A 16,568-nucleotide genomic window follows, 5' to 3' on the forward strand; every position below is an offset into this window, starting at 1 on the left:
CAAATACGCAGAACAACAGGGATGATGACAGAGATGTTGACCGAGGAACAGACACCGAAATCAAAAGCGGCGGTTGCTGTTTCTCATTCAGAGAGTGAAAGCTGTGATGCTGTTAGCCCGGACAAGGGGAGACAGGGACAAGCTGGAGCTGCGGACCGACACACCTGGGAATCGAACTCTCCTAGATAAACAAACAGACTGAAGACTTTGCGGATGGGTCCTCTGAAGTGTAAACATTGAAAGCCGCTCAACAGACTGAGTCGTCAGGGTGTTTATTCGAACAGCATTGCCCATCTCAAAAGAACAAAAGGTCTGGTGTTTCTTTTAGATCCACTGAAAATTATCATTTGAAGTCAATGAAGTCTATTAAAATGTCTAACAGATATTAAGGTGCCTGTTTTTTTCTGTGAAAATGTTGTCAGATTTGTTTGGTACAATATATTTTATGCTAATGTATTGCCAAAGAGTAGTCCTACAATTGCAGTAGCAACTCCAACCACCAAGTCAAAAGTTCAGTGTTGGGGTCAACATGAACAGAATCCCTGTGAAAGTGTTTACATTTTTTGCAGGGTCAGTGCCCCCTTACGGTCGACTACAGAGTCTACAGATGTTAGCAGCTGTGCAAGACTGAATTTAGTGGTGCTTTGAACAACATGCTAACATCAACACGATGACATGCTCACCATTACAATGCCAGCATGCTGATGTTTAGCAGGTATATTGTTGACGATGCTGAGTGTCAATTTAGAATTTTAGCATGATAACATTTGGTAATTACCACTTTGAGTATAAGCTTTCTAATTCTGAGACAAAATGTTGGACCTGATGATGGTGCCAGGGAAAACTTAAAGGATCACTAGAGTTAATACAGTTCATCCTGAAGGGGACATGGACATATTCACTAAATTCCATGGTAGTCCATAACATAGCTGAGACTTAAGTTGAGATTTCACTTTAAAACAGTCTTTCCCAAAGTTAGGTCGCAGGCCCATTTTGATTAGGTTGCCAATCAATGCATAGCAATACTATACGATGTGAATCATTTTTCCTAATTACAATTTTGGTTTAAACTTTCTTTTTTGCTACACAAGTCAGAGTACACAGCTCAGATGCTGTGTGCAGGACAGTTTACCCCCTTCTTTCTCTCTCTTCCCCCTTGACCTGAGAAACGTGTTCACTCTCAGGCTGAGGTAACATTGAGTGTGACTTCTCTGTGATTCCTTCCCTCTTGGTCGCATGAATTCATGATGTATTTTTGTAAATTTGGGTCCTGGAGAGCTGCCAAATTTCTATTTTGGGTGTCAAGCTGAAAAAGTTTGGAAATCCCTGCTTGAAACCACAAGTGTCAACATCATGGTGTTGGTGCTAGATTAAAAGTCCTGGGATCCCTAAGGTCCTCCTGATACATCATCTATGAACTATTAATATCTGTGCAGATTTTGTGCAAATCCATCCAACAGTTGAAACGCTTATACCTATATTTCAGTCTGGACCAAAGTCCAACCAACATCCCGAAAGCAATGCCACTAGTGTGTATTAAATGCGTTTGCCATTTGTTGTGTGGAATATTAATCACATGTCAGTATATCAATATGCTAGGAATCTCTCATGTTGCACCTGGGGTGTGATAACACCTCAAAAGGAACAGTACAGAAATCAATGCTATTCTCAAGGCACCTAGCTCCATTACTACTAGTTTAATAATCCCATATTCACACCAAGTTTGACAAGAACTGAAGCCACATTCCTAAAAAAAACTTCACTAAAAAAGAACCTGCCGAGTGCTTCAGAGTGCAGCTCCAATCGGCCTATTTCACTTTAAAACATTTATGTTGCTATCAAAAGGTGAGACAATTAGAAATATGTCTCCTCTCAATAATTTCTATAGATCAAACAGGTTTCATCAGGAAGACGTCTATTCTCAAATATGTGGTGTCTGCTTATTATAGTTTCTGCTCCATCTACAACCACAGAGCCTGAAGAAAAAACTTTTGTCAGGATGCTTAAAACCTTTGACTGCTGCTGGAAGGCACAGTACAACACCTTATACCTAACAAAGTGATTGACTCTCATGATGAGACTGCACAAGAGAATAGTATAGAATAGACAAATAGCACAGAACACTGCACCTCACAAAGTGATTTACCCTTTATGAGCACACTGTATAACTTGCTGCTCAAAATGCCTTAAACCAAATATGCCCTCATCTTGTTTTACACTTTCCAGTGTACAGAATGTAATGGGATGAATTAAGTGTGTAGTGGGCAGAATTACATGCCACCTCCACTGAATTATGTGACAGCAGCAACATTTTTCCTTCGGCTTTTACTCTCTCTTTACTGCCTAGTTAAGGTTTGGGCAAGTTTGCTGATTTTTCTTTTTTTTTTTAAGCAAAAACGTCATAATAGCATAAAATGTGTTTCATCTTCCATGACTTGTAACTGAAACCAGGTCATTAAACATTATAAGGCAAATGTCCACCACCAGACTACAATACCTTTAATTCCTATCATGCTATAGTTAATTCTAGACTACCTGTTTCTACCCATTCCACCTTTACATAATCCTTACTCCTTTATTCATTAATCACACATAATCCTCTAATGGTGAGACTATGTATGTCTTTTGTTTGCTCTGTTCATGCATGGAGCATGTGTTTCCAACGCATAAACAGGCCCGGCTCGATCCAGTATGTCCTACAAACCTAGACTCCGGTTTGCTATTGTTCCAGCCTGCCAGAGTCCAGAATGATATAACAGATAGAGGGGCTGAAAGTGGTAGAAGACTAGTGTGAAGGGATTAATCATAAAAGGACAGTTTAATAATCTCTGAACTGGAAAACCAGGCTGCTGCTACCTTTTCTTGAAAGCATTATATAACTGCTCTCTTGCAAAAAATAATGTAGAACAGCCAGCTATAACTAAGCCACATAAATATGTTTTCCACTCACTCTCCTTTTTTTTTTTATTGTCCTAGCAAGACAGATAAGGGTAGCATCTCAGGACTTTCAGATCAGGAGCCAAACACAGCCCTGCGTGCAGATTCATCTTTTACGCGGCTGCATGTCGCCTTACTGACATTAACACAATGCACACAACCTGTAACAACGCTAAAGCTAATCCAGTGGTGCATTTCATTTCTATTTTCACTCGTAAATGCAAGAGTCCCTCACATTGCAGAGCTAAGGAGAAAATATCTTTATCCTGCTCCTCAGAGTGGCTTAGCTTGAGAGCTGATGTGGCTTCACTACTGCTGTCTTTCCAGCCTCCATCTTTTTCCCAGTTTAAAACGGGATCACTCTCGAGGAAAGCTGTCTCTTTCTACTCTGTGGGAGGTTTCAGAGATGTCACCCATTCAAAGTGCCGTGGTTGATTGGGGGTGGGGGTGTTTATGAGAAGACAGCATGTGTGTGTTAGGGAGGCAGGGTAGGGGATGTGTGCAGGCAAAGATGCCATATGTAGCCCTAAGGGCCCGTCAGCTACACCACACTTTTTAAATCATACATCTTAGGCAGGTTTAAGAGTGCAAATAAAACTGTAAAAATCAATAAATCCTTTATTCCTTTATTAAACTAAATATGATTTGTTTAAGGGAATGAATGAAATAAATATTCAAATGCACTCGCGATGGCAGACAAAAAGCTATCTATTTGCTCTTTGTCAGGCTCATTTTTGCTTCAGCAGTTTTTTATTGAACACTACATTCAGATATTTGAAACATATTTCAAAGCCGAGTTTCAAAACATTCAGTGAGCCGAGAGATATATTGGGATTGGGGTGTACTGTAGCTAAATCATCTCTAAATTGATTTATAACAGTCGTATACAGTAAACTGCAAATATACTGACAGGCGGAGCAACACACATCCTCCTCGAAGATTACCTCATTGTTACTTTATTAAGTTTTGGAAGGTAGCTTCTTTCTTTGGCAGCGGGTTATGGTTATGCAGGGATACACCACATATCCTCCACACATCCTCCAAAAGACACTCTTACTCTTCTTATTTAATGATGTGGAGGAGGACAGCTTCTTTTACAGAAGTGGTAGACTTACACTGCCAGAGCTATTTCCTCACAACATTTTAGTATAAAGGTCAGACAGGAGAGCATGTCTTAATTACTGTAGCTAACATGAGGGGGCAATGGCTGTGGACTGATCATCTCGGTATATAGTTCCAGAATTACGGAAGATTACTGTTTGAATATACATATCCACTACATGTTAAAAATGTCTTTACAGGAAATAAAAATAACAATAACAGATAGCACTACACTGTAAGGGACACTGGGAGGAAGCATAACACTCAGGCAGTGGGAGGCTGATATGCCCTGTCAAACAGGCTGTGGGGTGGTGGTGGGACGTCTACTAAAAAACTGTGACTTAGATTTGGAAAGGGTTCCATGCTTTATGCTGCTGCTGGTGTCATTTACATGTCATTTTACTGCATTATTGCTGTTGCCTCCTGTCTAATTTTAATTTTCTTTATACTTCACATTGTGAACTCTCTCACATTCCCTGGGCAATATTTTGCACATTTCAGCAGAAAACTCTGCAGATCTTTTATTTTTCAAACAGATCAATTGCACTTATTTTCCATTTTTCTTGACATTGGCGGTACTTGCTTTAAATTTATATCACCCTTAAATTGGTTTATTGGTAAATGGTAAATGGACTTGTACTTATAAAGCGCCTTTCTAATCTTCTGACTACTCAAGGCGCTTTCACAGTGTTTGTCACATTCACCCATTCATACAGACATTCACAAAGATAGCAGTGAACATCTACATACCATCTAATCTATTGAACCATTCACACCACATTTACACACCCATGCGCAGCACGGGGAGCAATTCTCGGTTCAGTGTTTTGCCCAAGGACACTTCGACATGTGGACCTGGGGAGGTGGATCGAACCGCCAATCTCACGAATGAAGGACGACCCACTCTGCCATTGAGCCACAGTCGCACCAACACACCAAGGCAAATTCCTTGTATGTGAAAACCTTCTTGGCAATAAACCTGATTGTGTTTTTCCCCCTTGACTTCATTTGAAATTGTACCACCTTTAAAATTATTTGTGTTCTTTCTGACTATATGGTCAGATATTAAGGTTGAACCAAAATAAATTTAATTTCAGCAGCTGTTTCAGAATAAATCTTCCTGTATACATCTGCATTTGATTGAGAATCTTCAGATTCTGCAGATTAATCCTCATCTAGTCATATTCACCAATTTAGATAGTGATTTCAAATACCAGTTTTCTTCCAAGATGGACAACGTTAATTTAATATCCTGATTCCTATCATCTCATTATGAATTGAGATATTATTACTGTATGTATCATCATGACATATTCTCCTTCAGAAGAAGGTCCTGTAGGAGGATCTCTGCTCTAATTAGATAACTTACTTGTCAGTAATTTGTTGTGACAAGGTTACTTTTAATGTATACTTGATTATAAATGACTATGAGTAATGCAGGAACCTGGATATACATTTATTCACACATGGCAGCTAAGGTTCTATAAATTTACTGGAGATCAAAATCAGAGAACAAAGTATTAATACTTGATTTATACTGAAATACTCTTATTTTGTATCGTTCAGAATTTGATAGAATATCCGTTGTGTCTAAACCTCTGCTGTCCTAGCATGTTTTTTTTAAATAAACAAGGCACTTCAACAAAAACCTTTATTTTGTGAAAAAAAGCAGTGAGCAAAATTAGAGAACACTTTCAGATACCTCCCAGTTATTGGTGTTAATGTGGCACTTGGTGACAATTTACTTAATTGTTTGACATGCCATATTTATCTGGCAGCTCTCCTGGTTACTTTGCAAGAAGGCAAGCCGTTCCTAGGATAATGAAACCCCGCGACAGCCGGTTGTCCAGATGAAGGCCAAAGGGATGATCCTCTCAGCCATTGCAAGAGAGGATGGTTGTTCCTAGTCTGTGATTTCAAGAATATTGAAACTTTACAGGGACACGGATTCATTTAACTCCCTCAAAAAGGCTGGTCGTCCTTGAGGTGCATGAGAAGGATGGAGGAGAGGATCATGCAAAGACTCAATGGGGAATCGGTTTAACACTGCAGCTGGAATTGCTTGCAGTTCAGTGCTGAACACGGCGAGGATCTGTCTCAGCACACAGTGTCTCGCCCTTTAAGACAATTTGGTCTGAAAGCCCATTCTGCAGTGACCAAACCATGTCAATTTATTTGTGCCTGATAGGAAACCTTTTTTTCGTCGTAGGACTGGGTAAAGACTGAACCCAAAGTGTGCAAAGAAGTCAGTTAAATTTGTGTCATGGTTTGGGGGATGTTTTCTGCAGGATGAGTTGGGCTACTTGTACAGCTACATGGCAGGGTGAATACAAACGTTTATGTGAACCTCCTACGGCAACATGCAATACCTTCACTCCAATTGTCTCCAAATCAGCTGCAATGTTCATGCAGTCACGCTGTAAAACAGGTTAAGCAGTTCCTTGAAGCTGAGAATATTGAAAAATTGTTCTCTAATTTTGCTCACTCAAAGGTTTTTGTAGGAGTGTCTTGGTTATTTAAAAAAGACATGCTAGTACAGCAGTGGTATAGCCACAGCGGATATATTTGATCAAATTCTGAACAGTAAAAACTAACTCAGAATCAATAAATATAAATATTTCAGAATAAATCAACTATTAATACTTTGTTCCCTAATTTCGACATTCACTGTATATATAAATGAAGAGAAAAGTATTTCATCAAAGTAGACATGCAGAGCAGATGCATGGATATATGCATGCATTCAGCCTTACAGCCCTGTCAAAGAGAAAGGAGTGGCTACAGTAAGTGCTTTATTTACTCATTTTTAGGCATGCTTTACTGTGCCCACCCTTCCCAGACTCTCCCCCAAGAGGCAGCCATTAATTCAGCACAGCGCTCTCAAAGCTTCATCAATGTTAATCAGAGCTAACATTAGATTCCCTTCAGCTGCTTTGAAAAAGGCTCAAAGGCAGGCATGTATGTGTGTATAGCTACGGTATGTTGGTTTGTGTAAAAGTGTACGCTTAAGGCGGTGGTCAGGAAACATTAGTTGCAAGGTGATGCTGTTAATAATAAAATAAGAATAATTTATTTTATTTATGGGCGCCTTTAACATCACTCAAGGTCACCTAACAGCAACCTATCTGTGTGATGAGAGCAGCACTTGTGTCTACAGGTAAATATAACCATTTTTGAATAAAGTTGTTCAACATCTAGCATCCGTTATGGATCGGAGGTTTTGAAATGTAATGCATCAAAACATTTGTATTTAAGTAACAATGTGTGTTAGTTGTGATCTGTCAGCAAAATATATTTAATTGGAGCAAATAAAAGCCATGTCAACCAAATAATATACAGATATAGAGAATAAAATATGCCCTCACCTGCAGCACCACACTTTGGTCAAAGTTGTATGCACTGGGACGTCCCTCCAGGGTGGAGAAAGCCACGTTTCCTCCAGTGAGGGGAGAAATATCACTAAACTCATCTGTACATAAAGCAGTCCTTTCATCATCTCCTGGGCGATTGAAAGCCTTAGCATCCTTCCCATAGGTCTTCTCACAAGAGGCGCTGTAATACTGGTAAGGCAACCAGGGCCCACCCTCCTCTGTGCGCTTGTAGATGGCGAAGCTCTCCGGCCGACTGGTGTAGAATTTCAATCGTATATAGGTTATCTCAAAAGCCTTCCCTGTGGACAACAGATATGATTAGCTTTGAATAGAATCATTGAAAGAATTACTGTTGGAACTAGATCCATTGTAGTTACACAGTTTGATCAGGGATGGTTATGTAAGAAACAAACACTGCGGGGTGATAGTTTAGGGCCCAGGAGCACAGGGGGAAAAAAAGACTTAATTGCATTATAGAAAGAAGGAAAACAATGGGGGATAGGCTTAATTTCCTGCGCTTCTCTGCAGGGTAAATGAATGTCATTCCTGCAGGAGTAGAAGAATACCCAGGATTATTTTCTCATTATCCGGATCTTAATGGGCCCCAGAAGTGAAACATAGGTCAAAGGGAAAGAGACAAAAACATATTTTTTTTCTTATAATAACTGCAGGAAAGAACAGGCCAATGAGTGCAATAGCACAGTGGAAATTTTCTTGCATTGTCAAATCATTGGTTAGAATAAAGTCTGATGCAACATTTGAGGTCTAACAGGAAAGCAACAGAACAATCAATAAAAAGGGGATTAGACAATCATTTAAAACATAATTAAACATATCGATTGAATGATACAGGTTATCTTTAGTGGTACATCAGTCATTTGTTGGCATGGGGAGAAACAAAGAGGAAGAGATACTTTGTAGATTTGTATTCCCCCCACAACACTGATTTGACTTCGAACTGTGCAAAAGGAAAATGGGATTTAGGGCACAATATCATCTAGAAAAGGATATGCAGCCAACGAGGAGATATACATAACCAAATTTCCATTTGAGTTGGTGTTGAGGGGGATTTAGCAGATCTGACTAAGTTGTGCTGAAATTGGTGTTGGATTGTAATTGAAGAAAGTTACTTCAGAAGATGCATAATAAGTGGATGAGTCACCAACGTAGGCCTAAGTTCTTGATTAAATGAGAGGAAAGGTAAGGTAAGACATTTTTGCATATCATTACATACTGCATCAGCTTTAATTAATAGGTGATTTTGAATCGTAATGTTTTTCTGCGTGGAAAATTGTGGGAAAGTGACTGATTTGCAAAATAGCTGTAATTTTCTTATTTGGTTTTGTCGGAAAAGTTGACATCTTCTTCCCTAATCTCAGAGCAAACAGAGAATCAATGCTTCCTTTTGATTGAGTGGTTGGTGTCATTTCCTCCCATTGTTTGCTCACTGTGCACACTTCAAACAATAATCTTGGAGCCATATCGGAAAAGCTTGCAGGGTAATACTTCTTGAATATGAACACACATTCAGAATCTGCCAAATGTTTACAGCTTTACAGGGGATTAACTGGGCAGACAAAAACTGAAGTCATATTGAGACCAGAGTGAGAAGTAACATGTTAAAACTCTCTTAACAGGCTTCTTCATTTCACTCTTGGGGATGTTTTTCGACATCATTAGCTACTAAGTCTCAGTCGCTCTGCACACTCATAGAGGGATGCCATCCACTGGTACTGCCATAATGACATCTGTTGCTTTCCTCTGCCAAGTCACATCAAGGCATCTCTGTCTCTTGTCTCTGCAACAATCTCTAATGGTATCTTTCCTTTAGGAGCCCTAGGATCATTTAGCTTTCATTTACTCCCTGCATGAGGTGAGCTCAGCCCTGCTGGGACTGAGGCAAAAACATAAAATGGGCAGAAGATGAAACGTTTGTTCAATATCCATGATAAAATGCAGACTAATTGCAAATGATATTTGTATGTTGTTATGCATAATGTTTAATGATTCGTGATTCATCCTCTTTCAGGAGTGCATACTTTATGTAGTCATTAGAGTTTATGTGGTCACAACAGAGGAGATTTTAGCAATTAAATCTCAACCAAGCAAAGTAACATATAACACAAAATATATAATTCACACATTTCTTTTCACAGTTTGGACAACTCAGTTTGAAGTAGAAGTCTCTCTTTGTTTTCCAAGCGACAGGTCTTCGAGCACTGAAGATTAATACACGTTTGGAAACCCAGTAAAACAGCCTGTCGTGACATAACAGTGTTGATCCAGAATCGTGTGGCAACACAAATCCAACCAAAGCTGTTCATGCTGCGTACAAGCACACTAATAAAATTACTATTTGGACACACGCTTGAAGAGCAAAGGCTGGGAGCTGCAGAAGTACAGGGTCTGACCCTACTCTAGTCATTAGTGACAACTTAACACAGCTGCTCATGTCTGCCCAGACTGAGACTAAACTCACCACAAGTACTGCACTCAGTGTTTACACTCCATTTACTCCAAGTCTGAGATTTTTTGTGATCAGCAAATACATGGGTGAGTAAACAATGAGTGGATTTACCTGGAATCATGCTGTGTTGCAAAGCTTATGAATGAAATAGAATAAGTAGCCTCTTTCAAAAAATTGTGTCTCATATGCATGCCAATAACCTGGCTTTGAGTGTCATGCCAACTGTGGCAGACTTTTATCATTGTTTTACATCCGAGACAGGATATTGCTTGTCTTTGACGACACTGAATGAGAACCAGCTGCAGGCATCAATGTGTGCTCTTAGAATGTGTGTGTTTGTCTGTATCTCACCGACTCTTTGTGGGAAAAAATCTGACCCCAATTCCTTACCAGCAAACCGCCCAGCCGCCGCCACCCCCCCCCTTCTTCCTCATTATGTTTTGTTTACTCCCCTTGAAGAAGCCCGACTCCCCTTCTTCTTTCTACTCTTCCACAGACCCACTCTGACCTGGCTGCAATATGTGTCCCAGCGTCCCACTGCTGTGTTTATCATCCCAGCATTTGCCTGTATTGCCTTCAGAGAAAGCTTGTTTTGTTTGGAGAGGCAAAGGAAAACAGTAATGTCGAAGACGCCCCCCACCAGCAACCCAGATGGATCACAGAGCTTTCATATGGACCAAAGGGAAGCCACACATCCCAATTTAGGGATATTCAATGACATAAAGTTGTGTATTATGAAAACAAAATCATCGAATATAGTACGATAATTCGTTCAGTCAGTATGACTAATTTTCATTTGTTTCGTTTCCATAAAGCAAAATTTAACTAGTTTTCAAGTATAAGTTGCCATAGTAACTGAGCTTAAAATGGGTTGAATTAACTTTACGAAACAGAATCAACTGAAAATGAGTCGGAAATAAAATAAGCCTGGCTTATTTGGTAAACTTATGGACCAGGCGCATCCAGGAAAAGAGGTTTAGGAGCAGAAGGAGCAAAGGTCAATTTAGTCAGAGGAAGACAGACGTGTGGGTGTTGGGACTGTTTGAAGAATAACAAACCTCCAGACAAGGCAGAACATAGCTCTGCAGCAGCAACAAGGAGGACTTTCGAAAATACCTATTCGGAGATTATAAACAACAAAGCCTCAAAACACAGCCAGACATCTACTTGCTATTGGAAATCAATTTTTTTTATTTGATGGAGGCACTTCGTGCTTTCAGAGTGGTATAACAGTTTGTCTATGGTCGAAGCTCTGACATTTTCTCTCATCATTTTGTCCCTGTCACTGGTGTCTATTTTTTTCTCGATTATAGGTAGTTATGGGGTCTATAAAATGTCAGACAAAAATTAAAAAATGTTGGTCTTTTCCCAAACACCCAAGATGATGTCCTTAAAAGTTTTATTTTGTCCAGTACTCAAGGATATTCAGTGTCCTGTCACGGAGAAATAAAGAGTTCCAGGGCACTCAGTGTCATGACTCAGCGTTACTAGGACACTTGAAGCAACTGAGCCATCATTTACGAAATTAGTTTCACCCGTTTCTCCTACTTTGACGAGGGAACATGTCTGCCTTTAAAAGGTTGTATTGCTAAAAGTCCAAACAAAGAACTTTTGTATAATGAACAGGTTATTCTAAACGTAGTAAAGTTGTAAACATCTCTCATCTCATCTCATCTTCAACCGCTTATCCCGGGTCGGGTCGCGGGGGCAGCAGCTTTAGCAGGGGACCCCAAACATCTCTTTCCCGGGCCACATTAACCGAAAAGGAAGTTGTAAACATAAACATTCTAAATGTGTCCAAGTTTGATTCCAGTTGCACTGAATGTTAATGACATTAGCTGACAGGAAGTTAACAAGGACCACCGCTGTTGCCTAGCAATAGAATTCCATTAAAAAGTCCCAAGCGAGAGAAAAGAAGAAATCTTGACCTTTGCGTATGTAATCAGTATTGTTATATTATTATTACCTTTTTTTTAAATAATAACGGACGTAGTGTCTTCTCATTTTATTTTTATGCCATGTTGTTTTAATATATTTTAAACCTTCTTATTGTATGTTTTAAGTTATTACTGATCTACATCTATCTGATGATGTTTTTAATTTTGAAGCACATTCAGTCTTTCCTGTCGATTAACTGTGAAATATGAGTAAATAAATACGCTTGATTTGATGCACACAGAGCAGAAAAGTCACTGCTGACTTCTCTTCATTTGTTAATAGACTTTGGACATTATCTTGATTATTATTTGCAGAGCCAGAGGAGAGTAAGCCAAAGAGAAGACCGATTAAACAACATGGGAAATGCTGATTGCAGCCTTTTACTGAGAATTAGTTAAATGAATAAGATGTAGTTTTTGCAAAAAAACAAACAAAAAAAAAAACATTAGTATTGACTTAGTATTCACTTAGTTCAATAATTAAGGGGAGAGCAATATTCTTCAAGGGGGCCCAAATTCCTGTGTACGCCCTTTCTAAGACCCTCCATTACACACACACATACAAACAGCTCAGCAAATAAATGAAGGAGGAAAAAGTAATTTCATAGAAAGGTTTGCAATAATTCTTTGTAACATTAATCGCCACAATTTAATTCAGTTAAAGTGACAAATGTGGTCTATTACTTTATTTCAGCAGTTTTTCACAGCATGGTAATGGGATAATGATGTTAATGGCTCAAGCTGGTCTCATAACATTTTGTGAAATTGGGAATGTCTTCAAATGCAAATATGTACGCAGTGTACAAAAAGCGAGTCAAATGCATTTGCTCAAAGAAAAAGAGTGTGTGAAGAAGGCAATCCTTACTAACACAGGGATAATGCAGTGTGGTAAAATTGGTGCATGGTTACATATTTGCGTTTTGCTGGTTCAGGTTCAGTTCCGAGTGAAATGAAGTTGAATTATTTGAAATTATGATTTTCACATTTTACCGTGACTAATCCTAACTCCAAACATTTTATCCTACCTGTTCTTACTGTAACCAAGCATTTACCCAGCCTGAACATATCTTCATACTTCAGCCTATAACCATAGTTGGTCCAGATATTATAACTCCAATGTTGGCAACTGTTAGTCAGGTTTTCAAGTGCTGAACAAAATCAAATCAAATTGAACTACTGCCTCAGAATCCTCTTCATGCTGGAGAAACGATATGTGTACATAAGTTGTGCCAACAACACATGCTGCAATTTGTCTTCAGGAGTTTGGCTTATTTTATTGAATCTCATAAGATATTGCAGTTATGATCCACTTATTTCCCCCGAATCATTAAGCCCTCCTTTCCACAGACTTAATCTGCAATGCATTTCTGCAATCTGTGCCTTCTACTGTATTATACGTTATGTCCATTAAAACCACTGCAAATGGAAAAGGCAAAAAAATAGGTACAATAGCTGCATATGTTCCTGAAAGGTTCTGGGCTACCAATTATGTGGCTGGTTTACACTAATCAGCATGGCAAGTTGTTTAGATGTTCCGCTGTAATGTGTTTCTTTTGGCAGCAAGTATTAACTACAGGCATTTGACTATGTTTCAAAAACCCCAAAAGCTAAATGTCGTGTCAAATGCATTTCTGAAGGATTTCTCTCCAAAAGTTCAGTGAAAACTTTCCCCAAAGTAAAGGGAACATTTGCCTAATTTCAAGTGACAGTAGACCTGCTGACCAAGTCCCTGGCTATGCAAAAATGACTCTGGCTGGGGGGAGGTTAATGAAATTTACCTCCCTGGAAACTAAGGGTATCTTTTGAATTCAAAATACAATTTATGTAAATGCCTTGCTAACTTCAGTTGGCCCTCTTCCCTTATCATAGGCTTATTCCTGCCCAACTTGAGACTTTTCTGCAGGTTATCAGGTACTTATTTCCTGGAATTTCTCAGAAAATATTAAGTGGCTTCTGTTTAATTTACAGTCAGTTGTACAGTATGTTTGCACAGTATATCCCTGGCATTAAAACAATGAATTGAGCCTGTGGTTAAAGATTAATGTTGAATTTGTTATGTTTTAAAAAGTTGAAATGTGAATTTCAAGCTAAAATAGTTATATAAAGGTTGATTTGTAGCCATGGCTTGATCCAAATTATGTTATGTCTATGAAGGCTATGTGTTGTGGCTGTATTCTAGTACAGTTAAATCATACCTTTAAAGCCCCATCAGCTTCAGATGTGACATTATTTTGGCAGACAGATCCGCATGGGTTAATCAGAAATACTGGGTGGTGATACGTGGGATGAATGACAGTAAACTTGGGCCAACACTAAACCATTAATCACTTACTATCCAGGCGTGTCAGAATCAAGTATGTGTCCTCCCCGGCTTCTATAAATCCAACCAAATTCTCAGACATGCCCTTGTGGCTATGTGCTCGCAAACACCAAATCTAATCCATGTCTGGGCCACAGATTTTTTTTTCTGAAGACAGCTCAGAGCTGCGACTGTGAGTAATACAAATCATGTGTTGTTATGCACAACTGTTTTGTATTACCGATTTCTCCATAAATGGGCCTGCAGTACACAAAGTAATGCATCAAAATACTTGCTTCGCAGAAAAGTGTAAAGGTGTTGAAATTCAACTCAACTGTGAGGTCACCTAGCATGCATTTATTTGAAATTCCATCACCAGACTCTTTAACACATGAAACCATCTTCATTCAGTTGAGCCCTAAATCTGTTACTGATATTCATAGTCCACTCTTGGACACAGCAAATGCAGTACATGTGAGAAGCTTTCTAGAACTTTTAAAATGAAATAGTTCATTCTATACAACATTATAGGGACAGAGACCATAATTTAACCCTGAACATACACATGCTTGACCTAGATCACTCAGCCTGGCCACAAACGACTCTGCAAGTTGAGGAAAAGTCAAACCGAAGAATTCTAGGGGTCAAACCGAACTAAGGATGTGCAGCTGTGCTCTTACCCAGGTGGAGCGTGAGGTTGACAGAATTGGGGTGCTGGATACCATAGTACATGGACTGACTCTGCCACCACGTGGACTCTTCATTCCTGTGGAAGTCTGAGAGGAGGCTGGCATTGTGGCTCAGGTCTGGATCTGATGCGTCACAGTAGTGGCATGAGCGCGTTGAGCCCGTCTGCATGCAGTAGTCCTCAGGTGGGGAACCGCACACATTTGATGTCACCACAGTGCGATTGAAGGCAACATTCTCAAACTTGGGCATGCAGCGGTTTGGGGCGCCCTCCTCATCAAAACAGCGATCCATTGCGGCCCAAACAAGAAGGTGGCAGTGTAGATGAAGAGAGAGTAGAAGGGCCAGGGGAAAAGAGCTCACAGCAAAGCATGTATCCATGATGTATCTAAAAGCAGTTCAAATTAACATTCACACTTCTCACACAAACGTTCACAGTCATACACTCTGATGCAAAGTTTCAAACTCATGAAAGCCCTGACTTGAGAGAAGTAATCCAACCACAGAAGATAAGTCCAGTCTGGGAGCTTTGTTTGACTACTCTCTCTGTTCGGTCACTAGTGAGCCTCCAACATATGTTCTCACTCTGTGGAGTGGAATGAAGTTTGTGCAGGAACTCCTCTCACCAGGGGCAGCAGGAGACAGACAGAGGAGGGACCGGGGTGGGGGCTGGAGGGTAGAACAATCCAAGAAACTTCTCCACCTGCTGGTCAACACAAGGATCACAACATTAGCTTCAGATGTAAAGCACACTTGGGTATGATAATCTCATTTGACAGGAAAAATACATTCTATAAAATCTTTAAATAATAGTGCTAGCGAGGATGTTGCACCGCTGGGCATTGGAGGAAGTAAGTACCACAGCACCTGCATATACCACTTACAGGAATGCACAATATCATCGATATGGTGATAAATGTACTTGGCAGTTGGCCCCTCAGCGGGATGTTCTGGTAAATGCTGACTGTAGTGATTCACCGTGCAGACTAGAGGTGCTAAAACTGTCTGGAATATTTCAGCAGGCACGGGTCATCTCCATAAAGGAATGTTGCTCATGGGAGTTCTGTGACCTAAAGGGACAATTTATTTATATAAATAGAGATGTGAGAGAGCTGCACTGCTTTTTCACCCAGACCCGCTCAAGGGCCAGCCACCTTGAAAAGTGAGAACTGGTTTGCATATTCCTGTAATTCATACAGATTGCTTCGGGTCCAATGACACTATCCACAGTGTTTGATAATTAGCTGAGATAAAAAGTGGTGAAACTGTGACTGGTAATTGTACGTCATCAACAATATGAACGGAAGTGGAAAAGCGATTAGGAAAGGTGGCAGTTAGGGTTAGGCATCAAAACAAATTAGTAAATGTGGTGATTTGGCTTTTTACTTCTGGGACATGAACGCCTGCCAGGACACGATCACCAGTCCCCCAGGTCCCCAAAGTCCTGTGTTTTGGGACCCATCCATCAACCCGAGCCAACCTCCCAATACAGAGTTTTCTACTGTATTTCTACTGTAATAAATACATGGATTATACATGAATTACAGTGAATTCCTCTTTGTAGTAATATGTACAAACAGGGAATGAGAACAGCCTGTCACCACTCATGTCCACATCTCCTCTTTGATAATTGGATCCCTATCTGCATGACCAACAGTTTTAATCAGCTGGTGATCAGCCAGACCAGTTTTGTCCAATCACATTTCTTTATTTGTCTTTGGGTGACAATGTGTGTATGCAGGACATACAGTATGTATATAATACGTAAA

General features: G+C 39.8%; 1 protein-coding gene across 1 annotated transcript in view; it reads right to left on the bottom strand.

Moving 5' to 3' along the window:
* Positions 1-15,274, bottom strand: part of lamc3 (laminin, gamma 3) — a 101,533-nt gene extending 86,259 nt beyond the window's left edge. Inside the window, exons 1-2 of the mRNA XM_083930420.1 lie at positions 14,793-15,274; positions 7,404-7,708 (exon numbers count right to left, since the gene is read on the bottom strand). Coding sequence (XP_083786546.1) covers positions 7,404-7,708; positions 14,793-15,180 — 693 coding nt within the window. The 5' untranslated portion in view covers positions 15,181-15,274. The remainder of the gene's footprint in view (positions 1-7,403; positions 7,709-14,792) is intronic.
* Between the last annotated feature and the right edge of the window lie 1,294 nt (positions 15,275-16,568).

Source organism: Echiichthys vipera, assembly GCF_963691815.1.
Source record: "Echiichthys vipera genome assembly, chromosome: 16".
Taxonomy (NCBI): domain Eukaryota; kingdom Metazoa; phylum Chordata; class Actinopteri; order Perciformes; family Trachinidae; genus Echiichthys; species Echiichthys vipera.